This window comes from Asterias amurensis, chromosome 11 (assembly GCF_032118995.1).
Source record: "Asterias amurensis chromosome 11, ASM3211899v1".
Taxonomy (NCBI): domain Eukaryota; kingdom Metazoa; phylum Echinodermata; class Asteroidea; order Forcipulatida; family Asteriidae; genus Asterias; species Asterias amurensis.
In genome coordinates this window covers 15,444,303-15,461,486 of record NC_092658.1, presented here as the reverse complement: position 1 = coordinate 15,461,486, position 17,184 = coordinate 15,444,303, and the positions used below count along the sequence as shown (strand labels likewise).

At 38.8% G+C, this 17,184-nt stretch overlaps 1 protein-coding gene across 2 annotated transcripts in view; it reads right to left on the bottom strand.

The window, feature by feature from the left end:
* LOC139944322 (NADPH:adrenodoxin oxidoreductase, mitochondrial-like) overlaps positions 1 to 17,184 on the bottom strand; it is a 191,356-nt gene that overhangs the window by 83,254 nt on the left and 90,918 nt on the right. For both annotated transcript variants that reach the window (XM_071941315.1, XM_071941314.1), the window contains exon 10: positions 14,692 to 14,865. In XM_071941315.1, coding sequence (XP_071797416.1) covers positions 14,692 to 14,865 — 174 coding nt within the window. The remainder of the gene's footprint in view (positions 1 to 14,691; positions 14,866 to 17,184) is intronic.

Sequence of the window (17,184 nt, the reverse complement as noted above, 5' to 3'; positions counted from 1 at the left end):
GCTAATAATTATTTTGCAATTAGGAACCAAACTTTTTTGTTATTCCAGCCTCTGTTTGGTAACATTGATATTAATTGGAGAAATTCAAGATGGCCGCACAGTGATAACGGTCTATTATATGCAGACAAGAATCTGTCGATTCCAAAAGTAGCTGGTTGGCTGCGAACTGATCTCCATTTAGCAATAACATTTTTTAGAAAGTAAACTTCGTGGGCAATATTTAGTTTATAAGTTTTTATGGTCGAAATGTAAACCCTTGAGTCGAAAGCTTACAATACATTTCAGACAAAAGAGCAAGTCTAGCTTTTGATTTATGAAACACAATGTGGGGCTCCTGCTTCCCGATGTTGGATATCTGCACATTATCGTTGTATAATAAACAACTGGCGATTGAAAAATGCTTATGTTTATGCCAAACGAACACAAACAGGCATAGACCGTGACAGGGACTAACATCAATTTGACTAGCAGTGAGAGATATATACACATTATACAAGTACTGAAAGTCAAAAGTATGAACAAGATCCAAGATTTATGGGGAATAAAAAAAAAAGGTTTAAAGGAGTGCATTTAAGAACAAGATGCAATTTGCAATTTTAGAAAATTATTCACAACTAAATCTGTCAAGTAGTGAACCACAAGGGAAACTGACCTCCCCCCCTCCTCCCCTAAAACAAAAGTAGCAATACAAATAATAAATCAGTCAATAAATAAATAAATACAAATAAATAAATACAAATAAAATTAAAATAACACAAATAAAAACGTAAACCTACGGTTCTTCATGAAAGCTTTCTGTAAAATGATATTATCTTACTACTCAGAGTAATAATGGTAGCTTGGGTTTGCACTACAACTTATACATGAATCTTACTTACTTTAGTTTGGAATATTTGTTAATGATTTGTTGACTAAATTACCACAAATACCAATTCAACAGTTTAAACTTCCAACTGTTCGTTAAAGCTTGAAAGCACAACCCACCACTCCCAGTCACACACATCCACACGCAGGTCTATTTCAATCTCATAAGTCAACCAATGAGTTTTGCTGCTTCAACAGCTGCATGAAACAATCTAACATTACAATGTAGCCCGAATCTGAACACTCAAACTCAGTGATTTCAATTGAAAGACTGACCCAACTGGTTCCAACCAAAGGATGGTCCAGGGAATGACACTTTCTTTGGGTGCGTTCGTTTAGCTTCCCTGGGTCGACTCCGGTCTGCCCCCGGTGCGTTCGAATAGCTTTGACGTCATTCCAGGGGCTCACCCGGGTCAGCCCCCAGTTCCCTGCTTGTGGAGTGGGTCACTTGGGCCTGGCCCCAGGTGCTTGACGTCAATACGAGAGCGGTAAGTGATCGTTCGTTTAGCTCTTGTCAGGGGCTCACCCAAGTGTGCACCGCGGGGTAGACCAAGGGAAGCTAATCGAACGCACCCTTTACTTGTCGGGTTTTAAGTCCTTGAGCAAAAAATACGTAATATTCGTGTGAACAACTGCTTCCACTATTTTCACCCCGAAACTTCGATGAATTATTATATGCTTCAACTTTCACTGTCATTTCTTGTAAGTTGGCTCACATAAAAGTGAGTGTGCTGGTTCTTCTCTAAATACCGAAGTCGCGCTTTGAAAAGTATGTTACTATTAATGCACCGACCCCCTTTAACCCATCGATACATCATTCTTTACCGAGTAGTGTTTATATAACTCGCCAACATGGTGATCACGACAAATATTCCTTACTTTGACACTTTGATGGTGAGAACAGTTTCATGTTTCAATCCACAATTGTGTCAGGTGTCCTTCATCATTCATTCTACACAATTGACATCTAACGACCAGAGAGTCTGGGAGACCAACATGGTTCACCTGGCTCTACATTTCAGGGAATCCAATAATCAATCATTTTTAATATTTATTATCCGATGTTTCAATTTATGAACTTTTAAAGTTTTTTTAAGTAAGTGTGTGGGTGGTTTTTGCACGACACAAAACACAATGTCCAAAGACTCACACGGTTTGAATATAGCGACGGTAGAAAGCTTCCTTAAAATATGACTTGCTTAGGTGATGTAGTTTAATATGAGAAATGAGTGAAGCATTGCTCGAAATTAATTTCCATTTCAGGAGACTACAATTATTTTAGCAAGTATAACGTGTTTTCGCGACTCTCCAGATAACGTTGCTCTGAAAGTTCCTCTTTTTTCTCTCTCAAAAACTTGACGACTAATAAGTTGAACGTAACAGACTCTTAATGTGTCCCTCAAAATGTTAGATATGTAGGACCTTTCTGCTTACACAACTTCATGGCATTATTTCAGCCCCAGGCTTTTCTAAGTAAATTAATTTGTATAAAAACTACGAAGGTCTTTCCATGACAGCGCGAAAATAATCATCCCAACTGACATGATTGTATGTAAATTGGGTAGAGCTAAAACCACCTGCGCCGACAAAGGTTAAACTTTCATGTTTTCTGCAATGTTGTTAATATTGTTACTGCTGCGGCAGGCCTGGCAGATTGTGATTTTGCCTTAGTGTGTGCTTGTGTTGATAGCGTTGGAATTGACTTTGCCGTTGGCGTTATAGTTAAAGTTGACTTTAGCGCTGTGTAAGCGTTATGTGGCGTTGGAATTGGCGTTGGCGTGGTGTTAGCGTTGGTGTTAGCGTTGGAATTGACTTTGCCGTTGATGTAATAGTTGAAGTTGACTTTAGCGCTGTGTAAGCGTTATGTGGCGTTGGAATTGGCGTTGTGTTAGCGTTGGTGTTAGCGTTGGAATTGACTTTGCCGTTGATGTTACAGTTTAGCGCTGTGTAAGCGTTATGTGGCGTTGGAATTGGCGTTGGCGGGGTATAAGCGTTGATGTTAGCGTTGGAATTGACTTTGGAATTGACTTTAGCAGAGGTGTTATCGGGACAAAATTACTTCGACGTTGATGTTTGCAGTGAAATTTTCTTTGCCGATTGTTTTGTTATTGATATGAGCTTTCGAGATCAGTTTTATTTGCGTTGAAGTTTGCGTTGGAATTAATCTTGCCAATGGTTTATCGTTGATGTTGGCTTACATGTTCTTTTTTGTTAGTTTCAAGTTGCGTTGGCGTTTGCGATAGAATTGGCGTGTGCGTTGTGTTAATGTTGCCGTTAGAAATCGCTTTAGTGTTGACCTTAACTTAGTTTGTACTTCCTAACAACATTATGGGAGGTCCAAAAATAACAAAGGCCTGAACGCTTTTTTTATCAGCGCTAAAGAGAAGATTACCCTTTACAATGATATACTTCGTGGAAAAGCATAAAATGCATTTCTCAGCAGGATTAAAGCAGTGGAGACTGTAAAAAAATCAAAGAGCAAATACGAGCAATGACCACTATACCCAGTTTATCTGTTATTTCAGGTAGCAGTCTCTTATAAGTACACATCATTTATCGGGGAAACAACTCCTTGGGATTAAAGACAACCTTCTTAACGAACAGAACGTTTCTCTATCACAGCCTTGGAAACACTACGGCCAAAGGTCTGCTCCGTCCGGCCATGTATATTATATTATTATATTTTTATCGTTGGCAGGGGTCTGGTTTTACACATTTTGATGACAGTTTTTGTACTTTTGTTTTAACCTTGACAGCCCCTGTACAAGTTAATAGTTACAATTGTAACTATTGTGCATGTCTAAATATTTAAAGTATAAATAAATATCCCTCACGTCATCGGTACTCATAAATCCATAAAATAGGTCAGGATAATGCCAAATCTGAAATCAATCATGCAGCGAAATCCTATTTTGTTACATTCAAGTCCAGCCTAATCCCTGAACAAAACATCTTTTTTTCAACAATCTGCACCTCAATCCCTCCACAGCCCTCCATCTATAATTTAAATCTAAATGCGGAACTGGCGACCTATATAGCGTACGATAGTGACATAGTAATCACTATAAAGGGTATCAAGTGGCGTCATAGCAGGTGATACCGTATCCTTACATTAACTAAAGGATATCTACCAACTACATTTCAATTTGATGTATCTACTATAAAAATTATGAGGATCTCAATCCGACTGGATTATTAGACTGATCTGCTTAAAACCATTGGACACTATTGGTAATTGTCAAAGACTAGCCTTCACAGTTGGTGTATCTCAACATATGCATAAAATAAATAACCTGTGAACATTTGAGCTCAATCGGTCATCGAACTTGCGAGATAATAATGAAAGAAGAAAACACCCTTGTCACACGAAGTTGTGTGCATTTAGATTGTTGATTTCGAGACCTCAAGTTCTAAATCTGAGGTCTCGAAATCAAATTCGTGGAAAATTACTTCTTTCTCGAAAACTATGGCACTTCAGAGGAAGCCGTTTCTCACAATGTTTTATACTATCAACCTCTCTCCATTACTCGTCACCAAGAAAGGTTTTATGCTATAATTATTTTGAGTAATTACCAATAGTGTCCACTGCCTTTAAACCATACACTGATTGTAAATTTGTTTCAACAAGAGTGACAACTTAAACACATCAGGTGCAGCAAAGACACGTCAATAATGTCGAGCACCGAGTGGCAGTGTTATGCCTATTTATACTGACTCAGTTATATTCGACTCTCAATGAAAAGTGGTGATGATCTCAACCAAACTGGAAGGCTTAAAGAACCTGTCCGCTCTGATTCGAGAACGTGTAAACTTTTGCATCAACGAAAGGACGATTTATATACATCAGGTGCATAAGTGAAACGTCGAATGTCGAGCATCGAGTGTTGCTTGTCTGTTTATATTGAACCTGTGTGACTGGTCTGGAGAGTCTTGTACACTTAGCACCATTACTTGATTTGTATACTCCTGCGGTTGGGTTTGATTCTGCATAACGGTTTATATCAATCTAGTGATTGATTGATTGATTGATTGATTGATTGATTGATTGATTGATTGATTGATTGATAAAATGATTCATTAAGAGCAGCACTGGTGATTCTAGAACCGTCTAGAAATAGTTGTAACATCTTGTGTGATAAGGGTTTATGCAGTACCTTACAGAAGATATTGCCAATCATCAATAATCTGAGTTTGCCGTCCACACTGTCAACATCATGTATCAGAAGGAATATGAGAATTGTGACAAGATCAAAATTGGGAAAATATTTCGCCCAGTTCAATTGCACCATACTCCATAACAGGTCGTTGTTAAATTCCCATTGGGGCTCGGGTGGTCTAGACTGCCGCAGGAGTCATACAGACCGTTAATTTGGTGTGTATCGGGCACCTATATGAACGTAATCTGCGTGGCAAATAGACACACACATTATTTACTGCAAGCCGAAATATATACTGATACCTTACGAAAGCCTCAATCCCATATACATAAAACACAGTTGTCTTGCAGTCATCGATGAAAACTAACATGGACATTGACCGACGAGAAAAATTTGCACGCAAAGGATTGTAATATGGAAGAACATGCAAGTTGGCGAAGGCTGGAAGGAAAGCAACTTGAGAATGTGAAGAGGAAAACAGACCCACAAAACATACACATATCTCTTCTTGAAAACAAAGATGCCGACAATGAAGACGCCTTTGTATCTGGAGTGTCCTCACCCGTCTTATTTATTAGAAGTACAAAGACCTATGACCGGGATGCAATAAAATGTTTCCGCTGATGCACTGGACATTATCTCAAATTGATTAGATTAGTTTCTTATATCAAGTCGCTGCGTACTTTGTATCCTCCTAATTTAGCTCTTTGTGATCGCTACATCTTCATCGGGTCTGACTTTAAGGCATTCCACTGGGGGAAAAAAACCATCATAATAATAAGCATTCAAAATGTATTCCAGCTAAGTGTTGCCTCTGTGGAAATAACTTCCTTTAGTTTAAATACTAGACGAAACCACGACATGTACTGATAGTAGGAGGTATAAAATAAATGGTACCTGGTTTTGTGACCTATTTTTTGAAGGAAAGTTGCTTCTTAAGGGGCCATTCAGAAAATTCATTTGCAATGTTTAAACATTTCGATTTTTTTTTCCCCCATCAAAATTGTGGGTGGGCGGGTCAAAAGAAATAACTGAAAATAAAAAGTATTAAAAAATAAAAAAAGCACATATGGACTGATTAAGAATGGGACAGGATACCCAGCATGGCAAATCTGGCGAAATTGTCATTAATAATGACTAAATAACAGGGTTGCTTGGAATGTTTGGGTCGGGAAACTCAACTGGAAACAACTGACCTTAAAGACCTTTGCTCTAAAACACAATTTGATTCATTTGAAGCATGACTTTGTTCTTCAGTGCATATGAAGCCATTCAGTATTTAAAAAATTGGGATGGGTGGGTGCGTCATAACAAGTTCAAAAAAACACACGATTTTGTTAACGTTGACTTTTCTTAATGCCCCTTACAGAAAGCTTGAATAAAGGATAAATATGGAGCTAATACTTAATAAATCTTTTTCAAGACCAGGGTACTTTTCAAACTGAGTTTTTAAAAATACATAGCCCTAGAGAAGAAAACGATATTCGAGATCAATCTATTGAAGAAAATACATGATCTACCCCTTAAAATATTGGAAATGTGGCTGAATAAATTTACAGATCGAGAGTAACCTCTTTCACACAAGGCCAAATTCAATTATTAAATCAAACAAACCACTTCCATCAAAGAAAAGGAGATTACAACAAACAAAAAAACACGAGGGCGTTCTTATTAAAAGAAAACATTCCGTAGTTTCCCGGTGACTGGCTTATCGGCATGCAACCTTGCGACGACGAGAGAAAAATGGAACCCAAGAAAACAATAAGCGGGCGCACGGACCCGGAGATCTTTAATATGGCAGAACTAATTTCTGTGATTAAAACTATTGCATTGGGTGGCGCGCAAACATGAACGCATCTGATCTTCCCTCTAACTTGCTTGCTGGAGTTCATCAGGCTCACCTGACTTCCCATGCATGAACGAATCAATTGGAAAGCCCGTAGGTGACAACCCCTCCCCCCCCCCCCCCCACCCCTTCCCTGGAAAACCCAAGCCTCACCTAATTTAAACTAAATGCTTTTGGCAATTTTTATTATGTTTGTCTATATCTTCTTTTCTTAACAATTTTTTTTTGCTTGGATTGCGATGATTTTGTTTACGATCCTCGTTTTTTGTACCAACAAATTATAATAATATCGTGGATTGTAATGATTTTTGTTTACGATTTTCATTTATAGTCTAAAAAGAAATGTCAATCATGAGAAATTATTTTGGTTCTGTGGTTTTGTTTTAATCAGTTTCGAATCCACAACCTTCCCTTCGGGTACAGTTCGCTCAATCAGCGTGATCACAGATATGACGTGTCTAGTGACGTCAGTTGTTTACTAAGGGTGCGTTCGTTTAGCTTCCCTGGGTCGACCCCGGTATGTGGCGGTTTCTTTTTCCAGGACGAGTGTGTGCAGATATTCACCCACGTTCGTCCTGGTAAAAAAAAAAAACGCCACGCACCGGGGTCGACCCAGGGGAGCTAAAGAAACGCACCCTAAGGAGACCCACCATTGGTTTAGAAAGCAGGCACAAATAGTTTGTGTAGTTTTGTCCATGTGTCTTAACGAAGTTTGAATAACAATCCTCCTTCAGGAAAAACAATTATGTTAACTCCAAAAGTTACGAAAAATATATTTCGCCAAATAATAAACTTCTTTATCAGAGACACAAACTTTCTTTGTTTACCTGCATCTCCACTCATATCATCACAGGGAATTACAGGTTTCTTTGCGTATCTGTGTTTTCCCCTGTCATAAAAGTGTCCATTTGTTGGTTTGTCGTGACGGATGGAGGTTGAATAGTTTACTCAAGCTGCACTCACCAAAGTTACAGTATTTGTACCTTCACTCGTGTTCAAATACGTCTATCGCTAGCTCAGTACTTTGTATTCTCACTTCAGAATTTAATTTTGCTCATCAAATACCTTTAGTGCCAATATCTCGGCTTAGCTTTCGATAATACTCCCCTACGCGCAGAAGTAAAACAATGTTAATGAAAAAACAACAGCGATCAGGTTTGTGTTTGGATTGTTGTCAGGAAATTATCAGGATGGAATAAAATTGACTTTAGGAAAGAACACCAAAAGACAATACAAAAGTGTGAATCATTCAACGAAAAGGATGGTCAGGTATTTGTGGAAAGCCCATTCTAAAAACCGTTATACGTTTAGAGTCAGTCTTGTTTTCTCATCATTGTTTTCTCAGATTTGGATCAGGGAATCAAAACAACTTTCATAGATGGACTGCACATACCGCCATATTTGATGAAAAACAAAAGGAAACGTGCACGCGTGTACGCACTTCGCACAATACTCTCACGATATTTAGGTTATGGTTTGTCACTATCACAACAAAATGATGCCTATCAGAATAAGGTTACCAACCAAACTACCATGTCACATGTACAATTTGTGACGGGTATTCTGCTTGTTTTCGCTGAGCAGAAACATTGTAAGCACAGTTCTCTGCAGCTGTATGAAATTGGGCCCTATATAGCCCCATGACGGCAGAGCGTCAGACAGTAGGGTCTTTAGCAGATATGTATCAAGTGACAGCTTCATCAAACCAAGATTATAAGCCACAAACCGTCAATCCATTTCAATTTACTTCTTTAATATAGACCAGTCGACACATCCACATTACGACTTCCCCTTAACTAAGCACACTGCAGACGAATAGTCTGCATTGTGCTGATCGCATAATACATAAGTACGAACATTAATTTCCAAGTTCATCAATATTGCAAGATGGAGACAGTCCAGTAATAAACAAGGCCACCTGAGGCTCCTCAAATATTGTCTCAACTAATATCTGCTGATTTGATGACTGATATGTCTTTAGATTACTTGTCCATTAAGATGTAAGCACAGAAATAATAATTGGTTATCCATCCGTATAAAAAAAAGATTGGCTTTCTTAGATGGGCTTTCTGATAAATTAGAGTGGTACCATTGCACTTGAAAAATAAACTACGCTCCCCCCATGCCTGGAAGTTCATCTTTGAAAGAGCCATTTTCCTTTTGTACAGGACACTTCCATTGGAAAATCTTAAAGTGTATGGGGAACTTTCAAGGCAAAGACAGGGTCACTGAAGGCCACGGCCTCCGTGAAGTTCCAGACCTGTCCCCTATTTGTTTAAATGTAACTTGAGAGTAACCAATATAAAGAACGTATCGGTAAAAAAAGGATACATTTTTTGCAAGCGACTGTCTCTCGTTCTGTCTGCAAGAGACGTGTGTCGAAAATTCAACGTGCGACTTTTGACGTCTCGTGGCTGTTGTCGCAACGAAAGTTTCGCAGAAGTTGAACACACTGTTTTGAATTATTCGTTGCGAATATGTGACGTCAAAATTCGCGTCGCATTCTAATTCTTATTCACATTCTTTTTCACAAAGTTCTTGTCTGATCTTATTCGCAGAAAATATGAACCGGAATTTAGTACGTGTCTTGGTGCACGTATATTAAGCCTTCTTTTAGCAGCAGCTTTTAAAGCCATTATACACTTTCGGAGCATACAACAACAAAAAATCACAGATTTACAAATTACTTACAGAGTTTACAGAAGGTGAAATACTTCTCTTGAAACATTATTCCATGAAATGCTTTACTTTTTGAGAAAACATTAAACAACTGTCAATACTCGATATCGAGATCAATTCTCGATATCGAGGACTACGGATTTCCTTAAAACACATGTCATGACACGGCAAAACGTGCGGAAACAAGGATGGGTTTTCCCGTTATTTCCTCCCGACTCCGATGACCGATTGAGCCTAACTTTTCACATGTTTCTTATGTTAAGTGTGGGCCTTTGGACAAACCTGTTTACTGAAAGTGTCCAATGGCTTTAAACATAAACATGTTTTAAATTATTATAAGTCTTGGCTCGAAGAGCCTACATGGTATTAAGTAGATGGTATTAAGTACCAACGATGTACCTTGGTAAGACTACTACAAAATGCACAAAGACATAGCATCCACTCAGTACTTCAAGCATGCAACAAAAATATGCCCTGTAGGGTAAACAAATCTCATTTCAAATGTCTCTTTAATCCAAAAGATGAACATGGAGAAACATCCATAAAAGCAACACTTGTGACCAATGAGGTACCCCATCTGTGTTCACAGAGAAATGACTTAGTCATGTCAATAGGTTTGAGTTTTCCAAATGTCTTGGGACAAAATAGGTGCGGGCAGCAACAGTTGCGTCAACAAGAAAGAGAGAAAAAAAAACATCCATCCTAAGGGAGTACGACTAACAGTATGCTTTCTAAGTACATATGTATGTTGGTATAGAGACAATCTGAACTTCTTGTAGCCATACTTGCAATGTTAAGAGCATGAGCTTCCAGTTATGTTTTGATTCAAAACTTGGTTAAGTGCACTATATTGTAGATACATTTTCGCCAACATGAGAACTGGTATTGTACATCATCTTCAACCAGATTGGATAAGAAAAACAGCGAATACATTCTATTCAAGTATGAACTCATCTTCCTTTTAGTACCCAATTTTTTAGAGCTAGCTGCTTAAGGACAACACCAGTAGCAAAGTACACAAGAATTATGCCTTCTGGAATAAGGTTACCAGCTAAAATACCATATGGCACATGTACAACTTGTGATATTGTGGTATCCTGCTCCTTGCTGGTTAGCAGAATTATTATTTAAAAATTAAGGCACTGGCAGCCGCAACCTAACTACACAACGTGTTTTGGTGCAGCCATTTTTAAGTTGGTGCAGCTATTTAGTAAATCGCTTAACTTAATTGTAGCCCAACATACTTGCATGAAAAATTAAGCGCCTTGTGTATAAAGAGTAAAATCAAATTAACAATTCATTAACACTTAAGTATTATAGTCAATCAAGTAGTGATTTATATTCAGAGTTAACCGAGGATGAATGTGATCTTTGTGAAGGGAAGTCTGCATGCTGTCTGATTCGTTGTCTAGACGATGGGACGGTGTCTGCACCACTAATGCAGACGTACCATTCACCATGATTAACTCCTTGATAGAGAGAGGACTTATACATGGTCAATTTGGTAAGGGGTCAACTCAGTGCTAATGCACACCAGTACATACACCAAACCCGTGATCTGTGGAGCTTACGGGAGTGCCCTTAAGGGGTATTTTACACAATGGACCCCACAAAGGAATTCTTCGCTCAACATGGACCCCACAAGGGAATTCGTTAGACAAAGGAATAATAGAATATTAATAGGACCCCCATGAACCGAATTCGTAAGGTTGTGTGTACAAACACTCTGTGGACAAACTTAAATTTAAGGGAAAAAAGACATTCTTCATCCCTACACTGTGAGGAGGTGTAAGGCCTAATAGTGTCTATAAGTCCCAACATATATTTTCCTCTTTATTTGAGGAATCACAACTGTGCCGATCCATGAACATACCATGAAGCTATATCAGAAGTAAAACGTATACAAAGGTCTGTAACTACTAACGTTCACCCCCTGCCAACACTACCAGAAACTTCTGATCAATGGTGAATCTACCTATAATACAAGGTTCATCCTCACTCTACATTCTGACCTGCATGATTTACATGCGATGAGACATGTACCATCCTGTATACGTCTAGGCCCCTGATTTACAGGTATGTGCTTTAAAGGCAGTGGACACTATTGGTAATTCCTCAAAATAATTATTAGGATAAAAACAAATTGTGAGAAACGGCTCCCTCTGAAGTAACGTAGTTTTCGAGAAAGAAGTAATTTTCCTCGAATTTGATTTCGAGACCTCGGATTTCGAATTTGAGGTCTCGAAATCAAGCATCAGAAAGCACAAAACTTCGTGTGACAAGTGTGTTTATTTCTTTCATTATTATCTCGTAACTTCGATGACCAATTGAGTTCCAATTATTACAGGTTTGCTATTTCATGCATATGTTGAGATACACCAAGTGAATCGACTGTTTTTTTTTTTTTAGCAATTACCAATAGTGTCCAGTGTCTTTAAACATTGGATGATCACCAACTACCCTACCAATTACTCGGACAACTGGCTTCTTATGAGTGTGGCTGAACTTTTCTTATTAATAGACGGTTGAGCAACACTGAGAATTTTTAAAAATATTTTCCACTGCCAGCTAATCATTGCCTCGGCTTCCCAGTGTAAGTCTTCGTCAAGATCAGTCATGCAACTTTGACTAATTCACCGGAAATTACAGAGAAAAGGGTGGGGTTCAGTGGTGAAAGAAACAACATTATTTAGAAAGAAAGAAGGACCTGAGAGAGAGAGAGAACAAATCAAAAAGTGCACTTTTTCCACAGGCATCCCCGGCATGCGATTCGTGCACTTGTAAACGAAGTGCTTATCTGATATGATGAACGTGCTCTGGACAGCACGTCAGTCAGGTAATAAGGATGTGGCCGCACAAATAAATGACGGGGAGTAGACACGCACAAACGAATCTGATTCACTGCAGAGATGAACATCAGGCGCTTATATAGTGAACAGAAATGCTCATCGGAGCATGCATTCAGCCATCACAAAAAAAAAAAGTATGTTCATTTTATCAGAGCAGTGACTGACTCTACACTGAAACCTCTAAACCCCTATATTAAATAGGCCTACTTATCTCTTATCTCTTCAGTCTCCTGATGATGACTAGAGCAAGATATAGTCGAAACGTCGACACCAATTGAGAACTCACTCCGCAGTTGTGATATACTACGGCTTTTACTGCACCAGTTTAGTGATAATCAATTGGTGTAGAATACCTGTCCGAACTATGGACTGAATCCCATACTTCCCAGTTTCCCTCGTAATACATGCATAATGCATTTCCACACAATCAACACACAATTCTAGAAATGAGGGTGTTTTTTCTTCCATTATGCTCTTGCAACTTCCATGACCAATTGAACCCGTTCACAGGTTTGTCTGCGATACTGGTCTTTGACAATTTACTGACCAAAAAACTGAATCTCGCTTCAAGGTGGTGGCACGCTGGAATACGCCAAAAGAAGACAAGGAATCCGTTAAGATGTTGGCCCTCGTTTTATATTAGATTAACTCCCTGATTGGGAACACACAATCAATGAATCTGTTTGGTTATAATCAGCAAACGGGGCAATTAGCAGAACGTGAGTTGACGTACAGTGTACGTAAACTGCTGGTTAAGTGCCTCGGAATCCATTCCGTGTTCATTACGTGCCAGGCGCCATGACTGTGTAGGGAAAGACGCGAAAGGCTGGCGCGTGATGCAAGTTAAACACGCCGTAGTGAGCGCTTATCAATCAAGTTCTACTGGAGCACGGTCTTTTCTCTTTATTATAAATATGTTATTGTTTTCATATGTACAGTTGACTTAAGAGTTAGCCCAGTTGTAGATAATAATAATGTTGAACATTTCTAGTGGGTCATATCTGTCAATGAGGACAATCCTGGCGCAGAAAGATTTTTTTTTTTTTTGCTTTACACAAGACAACTTAAAGTGATATGGTTCCGATGGTTCTCTGTGTTGAAGTGGAACGCTGTTCCAAAGAGATGGTCAAACAAGAGAAAAGAAGCAATCCATTGACAGCAGATCCATTTGACATCGAGTCACCAATGGGAAAACTCGAGCATTATGTACAGGTATGGTATCATCACTTTGTTTTAATGACATCAACCCAACTGCATTGGGGAGTGTAAACAGTTCTTTGGTGTATCCTGTTTACGGAAGCATTAGATATACCGACTCTCAAATACCGATTAGGGGCAGATTATTTTTTGCCCCTTCAAATTCGGTTTGGGCTCGAAGATGGTTCAAGTCAAGTCAAGTCAAGTCAAGTCAAGTCAACATTAATAACTACTACTCTCTTCAAGAAACATAATCATACAAAATATAACATAGAACAGTATAATATTAAGCACAGAAGATTAAAGATAATATGGCTGCAGCATGTTGGTGACTAGTTTTTAAAAACAACGTATAAGAAATCGCTGTTTGGAGGACACAGACTTTAGTAGGGTTAACTTAGGTTTCTCAAACTGACATGTCAGTATTGCCATGTAAAATTGCGTACAGAAGAATCCCTAAGAACACCTGTCTTCTAAACCTCCCAGACGCTTTATAGCCATGTTGCTTGCCTTTGAAAGGAAGTCAAAACTCCAAATTCAATTTGAAAATGATGAAACTATTGTGTATTCTATTTTGTCATATCGTATGTATCCAGGCCCCCCGGGAACATTTTCAAAGGAAACTGATGGGTTACCTTGGTGAAATAAAATGAAATGAATAAACTAAACGAAGCAGGTGTGCGCAGAGCTAACACATTCTCAATGCAATTTTCGTAACGATTACGCCATAATGAAAGATTTACATGGTGTCCTTTTGTTGTACAAATCCAATTATGATGATGTTCGAATTCTAGCGGCTGTGACTTCGGATGCGACTGCAGTTAAGTTGTGGCTTGATCGCCTCGTTAACAGGGCATACAAGATGCTTTATGGCTTTAATCTTCATTTTCTTCTGAAATTAATCTAAGTTCAAAATACAAAAAACAGAGAAATCACATCCCTGCCTCCCCAACATTAGCTAACAGCTGCACGTGTCCCTCCCCAGATGGGTTGCGTCTGCTGTGTACACTCCAAAGTCACCGTCTGCAAATCCTCCACAGACCTTCCCCATGGACCTTCCCAATAGACACAAAATGACAGGAGATTGTTATCCTCTTACCTCGCTCCTTCAAGAGTTGACAAATCTGATCCTGTCCCTGCTTGTCTCCACTGACTACCACGGTACCCTCGGTGAGGTCTGTCAGTATTGTCTTGGCCGTCTCCCGTCCGTCATTCAGGGAGGAAAGTATGACTCCGTTTGGCCCTCTCTTGACCCAGCCACTGCAGTATAAACCTGGGTAGAGGATTCAATAAACACTATGGATGTTAAAAACAATGTCAGATTCATAACGCAAGGAGCAGTGGGGTTCTGCTTCTCAAAGTTATTGCACAACATTGCCACCGGCAGCAGCTTTAAAGGCAGTAGACACTATTGGTAATTACTCAAAATAATCGTTACATCTAAACTTACTCCGTAATGAGCAATGGAGAGCTGTTGATAGTATAAACAGTTGCGAGAAACGTAGTTTTTGAGAAAGGTATACATTTCTCACTTAAATATTAAAAGAATCCAGGACCACCAGGTCTGATAGCATTTTGTTGGGCATCTGAAAGCACCGGGTACAAGGGTATTTTTCTTTCATAGTTCATTTGCACTGAACTTTGATGGCCAAATGAGTAAATATTGTCACAGAAACTTTATTTTACGCATATGGGATACACCAGGTGAGAATACTGGTTTTTGACAACTACTAAAAGTGTACAGTATCTTTAATACACCACCTGTAAGCCCGTGTGAATTGGTTGCTGTTGTTTTTCGTTGTTCTCTCAGTTTCCCTATGGATGGACATTACATGCAGAGCATCTAATAAGCACATGCTAGTGAGAAAATCTAATTAGCTGGGATGGAAAGCCTTCCTTCGATATTTGCTTTTTCTCATTTGCTGCTTATTTTTCATCAGCTTGTAATAATATATTGTTCACTCAATGTATATTGCATTGTTTTCTGTATGCACTTGAGGCTGTTGCATTATGGGCTCTGTACATAAGTCTTTTTATCATTATTTAAAAGGTGCAGATTACTGCCTTTTATGAAACACAATATTTTCTGCCATAATGCTGTTTTGATACCGCAAAACAAATAAGTGTTATTAAAGCCATTATACACTTTCGGTAAACAGTATTGTCCAAGTCCCACACTTATACACTTTTATATATAAAATAACAAACCTGTACAAATTTAGGCTCAATAGGTCATCGGAGTAGGGAGAAAATAACGGGAAAACCCACTATTGTTTCCGCACGTTTCACCGTGTCATGACATGTGTTTACTATAAATCAGTAATTCTTGTTGTCGAGAAATGATAATTGTTTTAATGTTTTCTCAAAAGGTAAAGCATTTCAGGTAGTAATATTTCAAGAGAAGTCTTTCACCATCACCTTCTGTAAACCCTGTAAATTATTTGTAAATCTGTGAACTCTTTGTTTGACACCCAAAGTGTAAAATGGCTTTAAACCATATTGTGGTGTCAAACACCATTATACACTGTTTGAACTCACACCGGTTAAAAAACAACAGTATCTCTCTTTAATGGCTGCACAGGTGATGTTTTTGCAAATTGCAAAAGGGGAAATCTAGACAGAGGATCAAGAGGACAGGTGCGTTTGACGGGGCCAAGGATCAATGATCAGTCCTAAAAGACATACAAAGCCAAACTCAACCCAGCATGTACCCTAGCGTGATGGGCAAAAATCCATGTAAGGGAAGGAGTCAATATGAGGAAACTCCACCATAGTGACGTCACATAATCCTGAATACCACCTGCCAGGAAAAGAAACAACTCACAAATAATTCGTTGGCCATTTTGATTTTGTTAAAGTCAAGAATCGGAAAAATTGATTGCTTCAGCAAACCGGAAATTGTGTGATATTTTAGTGATGAGAAAAGGAGAATTATTCTTGTTGCGAATAGAAGTGGTGCAGCTTTGAATTGCTAAAACACCACAATAACATCCGATTTGAAACAATGAATTGCAAAGGAAGCAATAAATATGATAGAATTGTGATCATGTACTTTAGTGTCATACTGGGAATCAAACAATCGCAAATGCCGAGTCACACTCTGCAAGGAAGCGCAAGTGTCCCCCTCCCCATTTTTCGGCTGCTCAGTTTGTGAGAATCATTATAGCAAAGCCCATCATTGTTTCGTCCCCAAAAATACAAGTTCATTTCATTCTGAATGTGAAAGCCAATGGCTCTCTCAAAGGTGAACTCAATTACTGCATCACTGCACTAGCCAGGAACCCAATGGAAAGAAGACGAAGAAGGAAGTCTCAGTTTGTTAGATGTTGGAAGAAACCCCAAAGAAATATCCAGGCAGGTAGGGACTGAAACGCCAATTCACAAAGTTCCTCCGACGTGATTCGAACCGGGTCCAAGAGGTGGTAGGCGAGGAAAGATACCACTACACCAACCCAATTAAACTAATGTCAACACCATTCTCATTACGTTTCAATATAAAAAATTAAGCTTGAACTCGACGACGCAAAACCTGACTTCGTTTGCCTGACGATCATCAAGTCAGTATCGAATTTCATAAAATTATGATAAATAA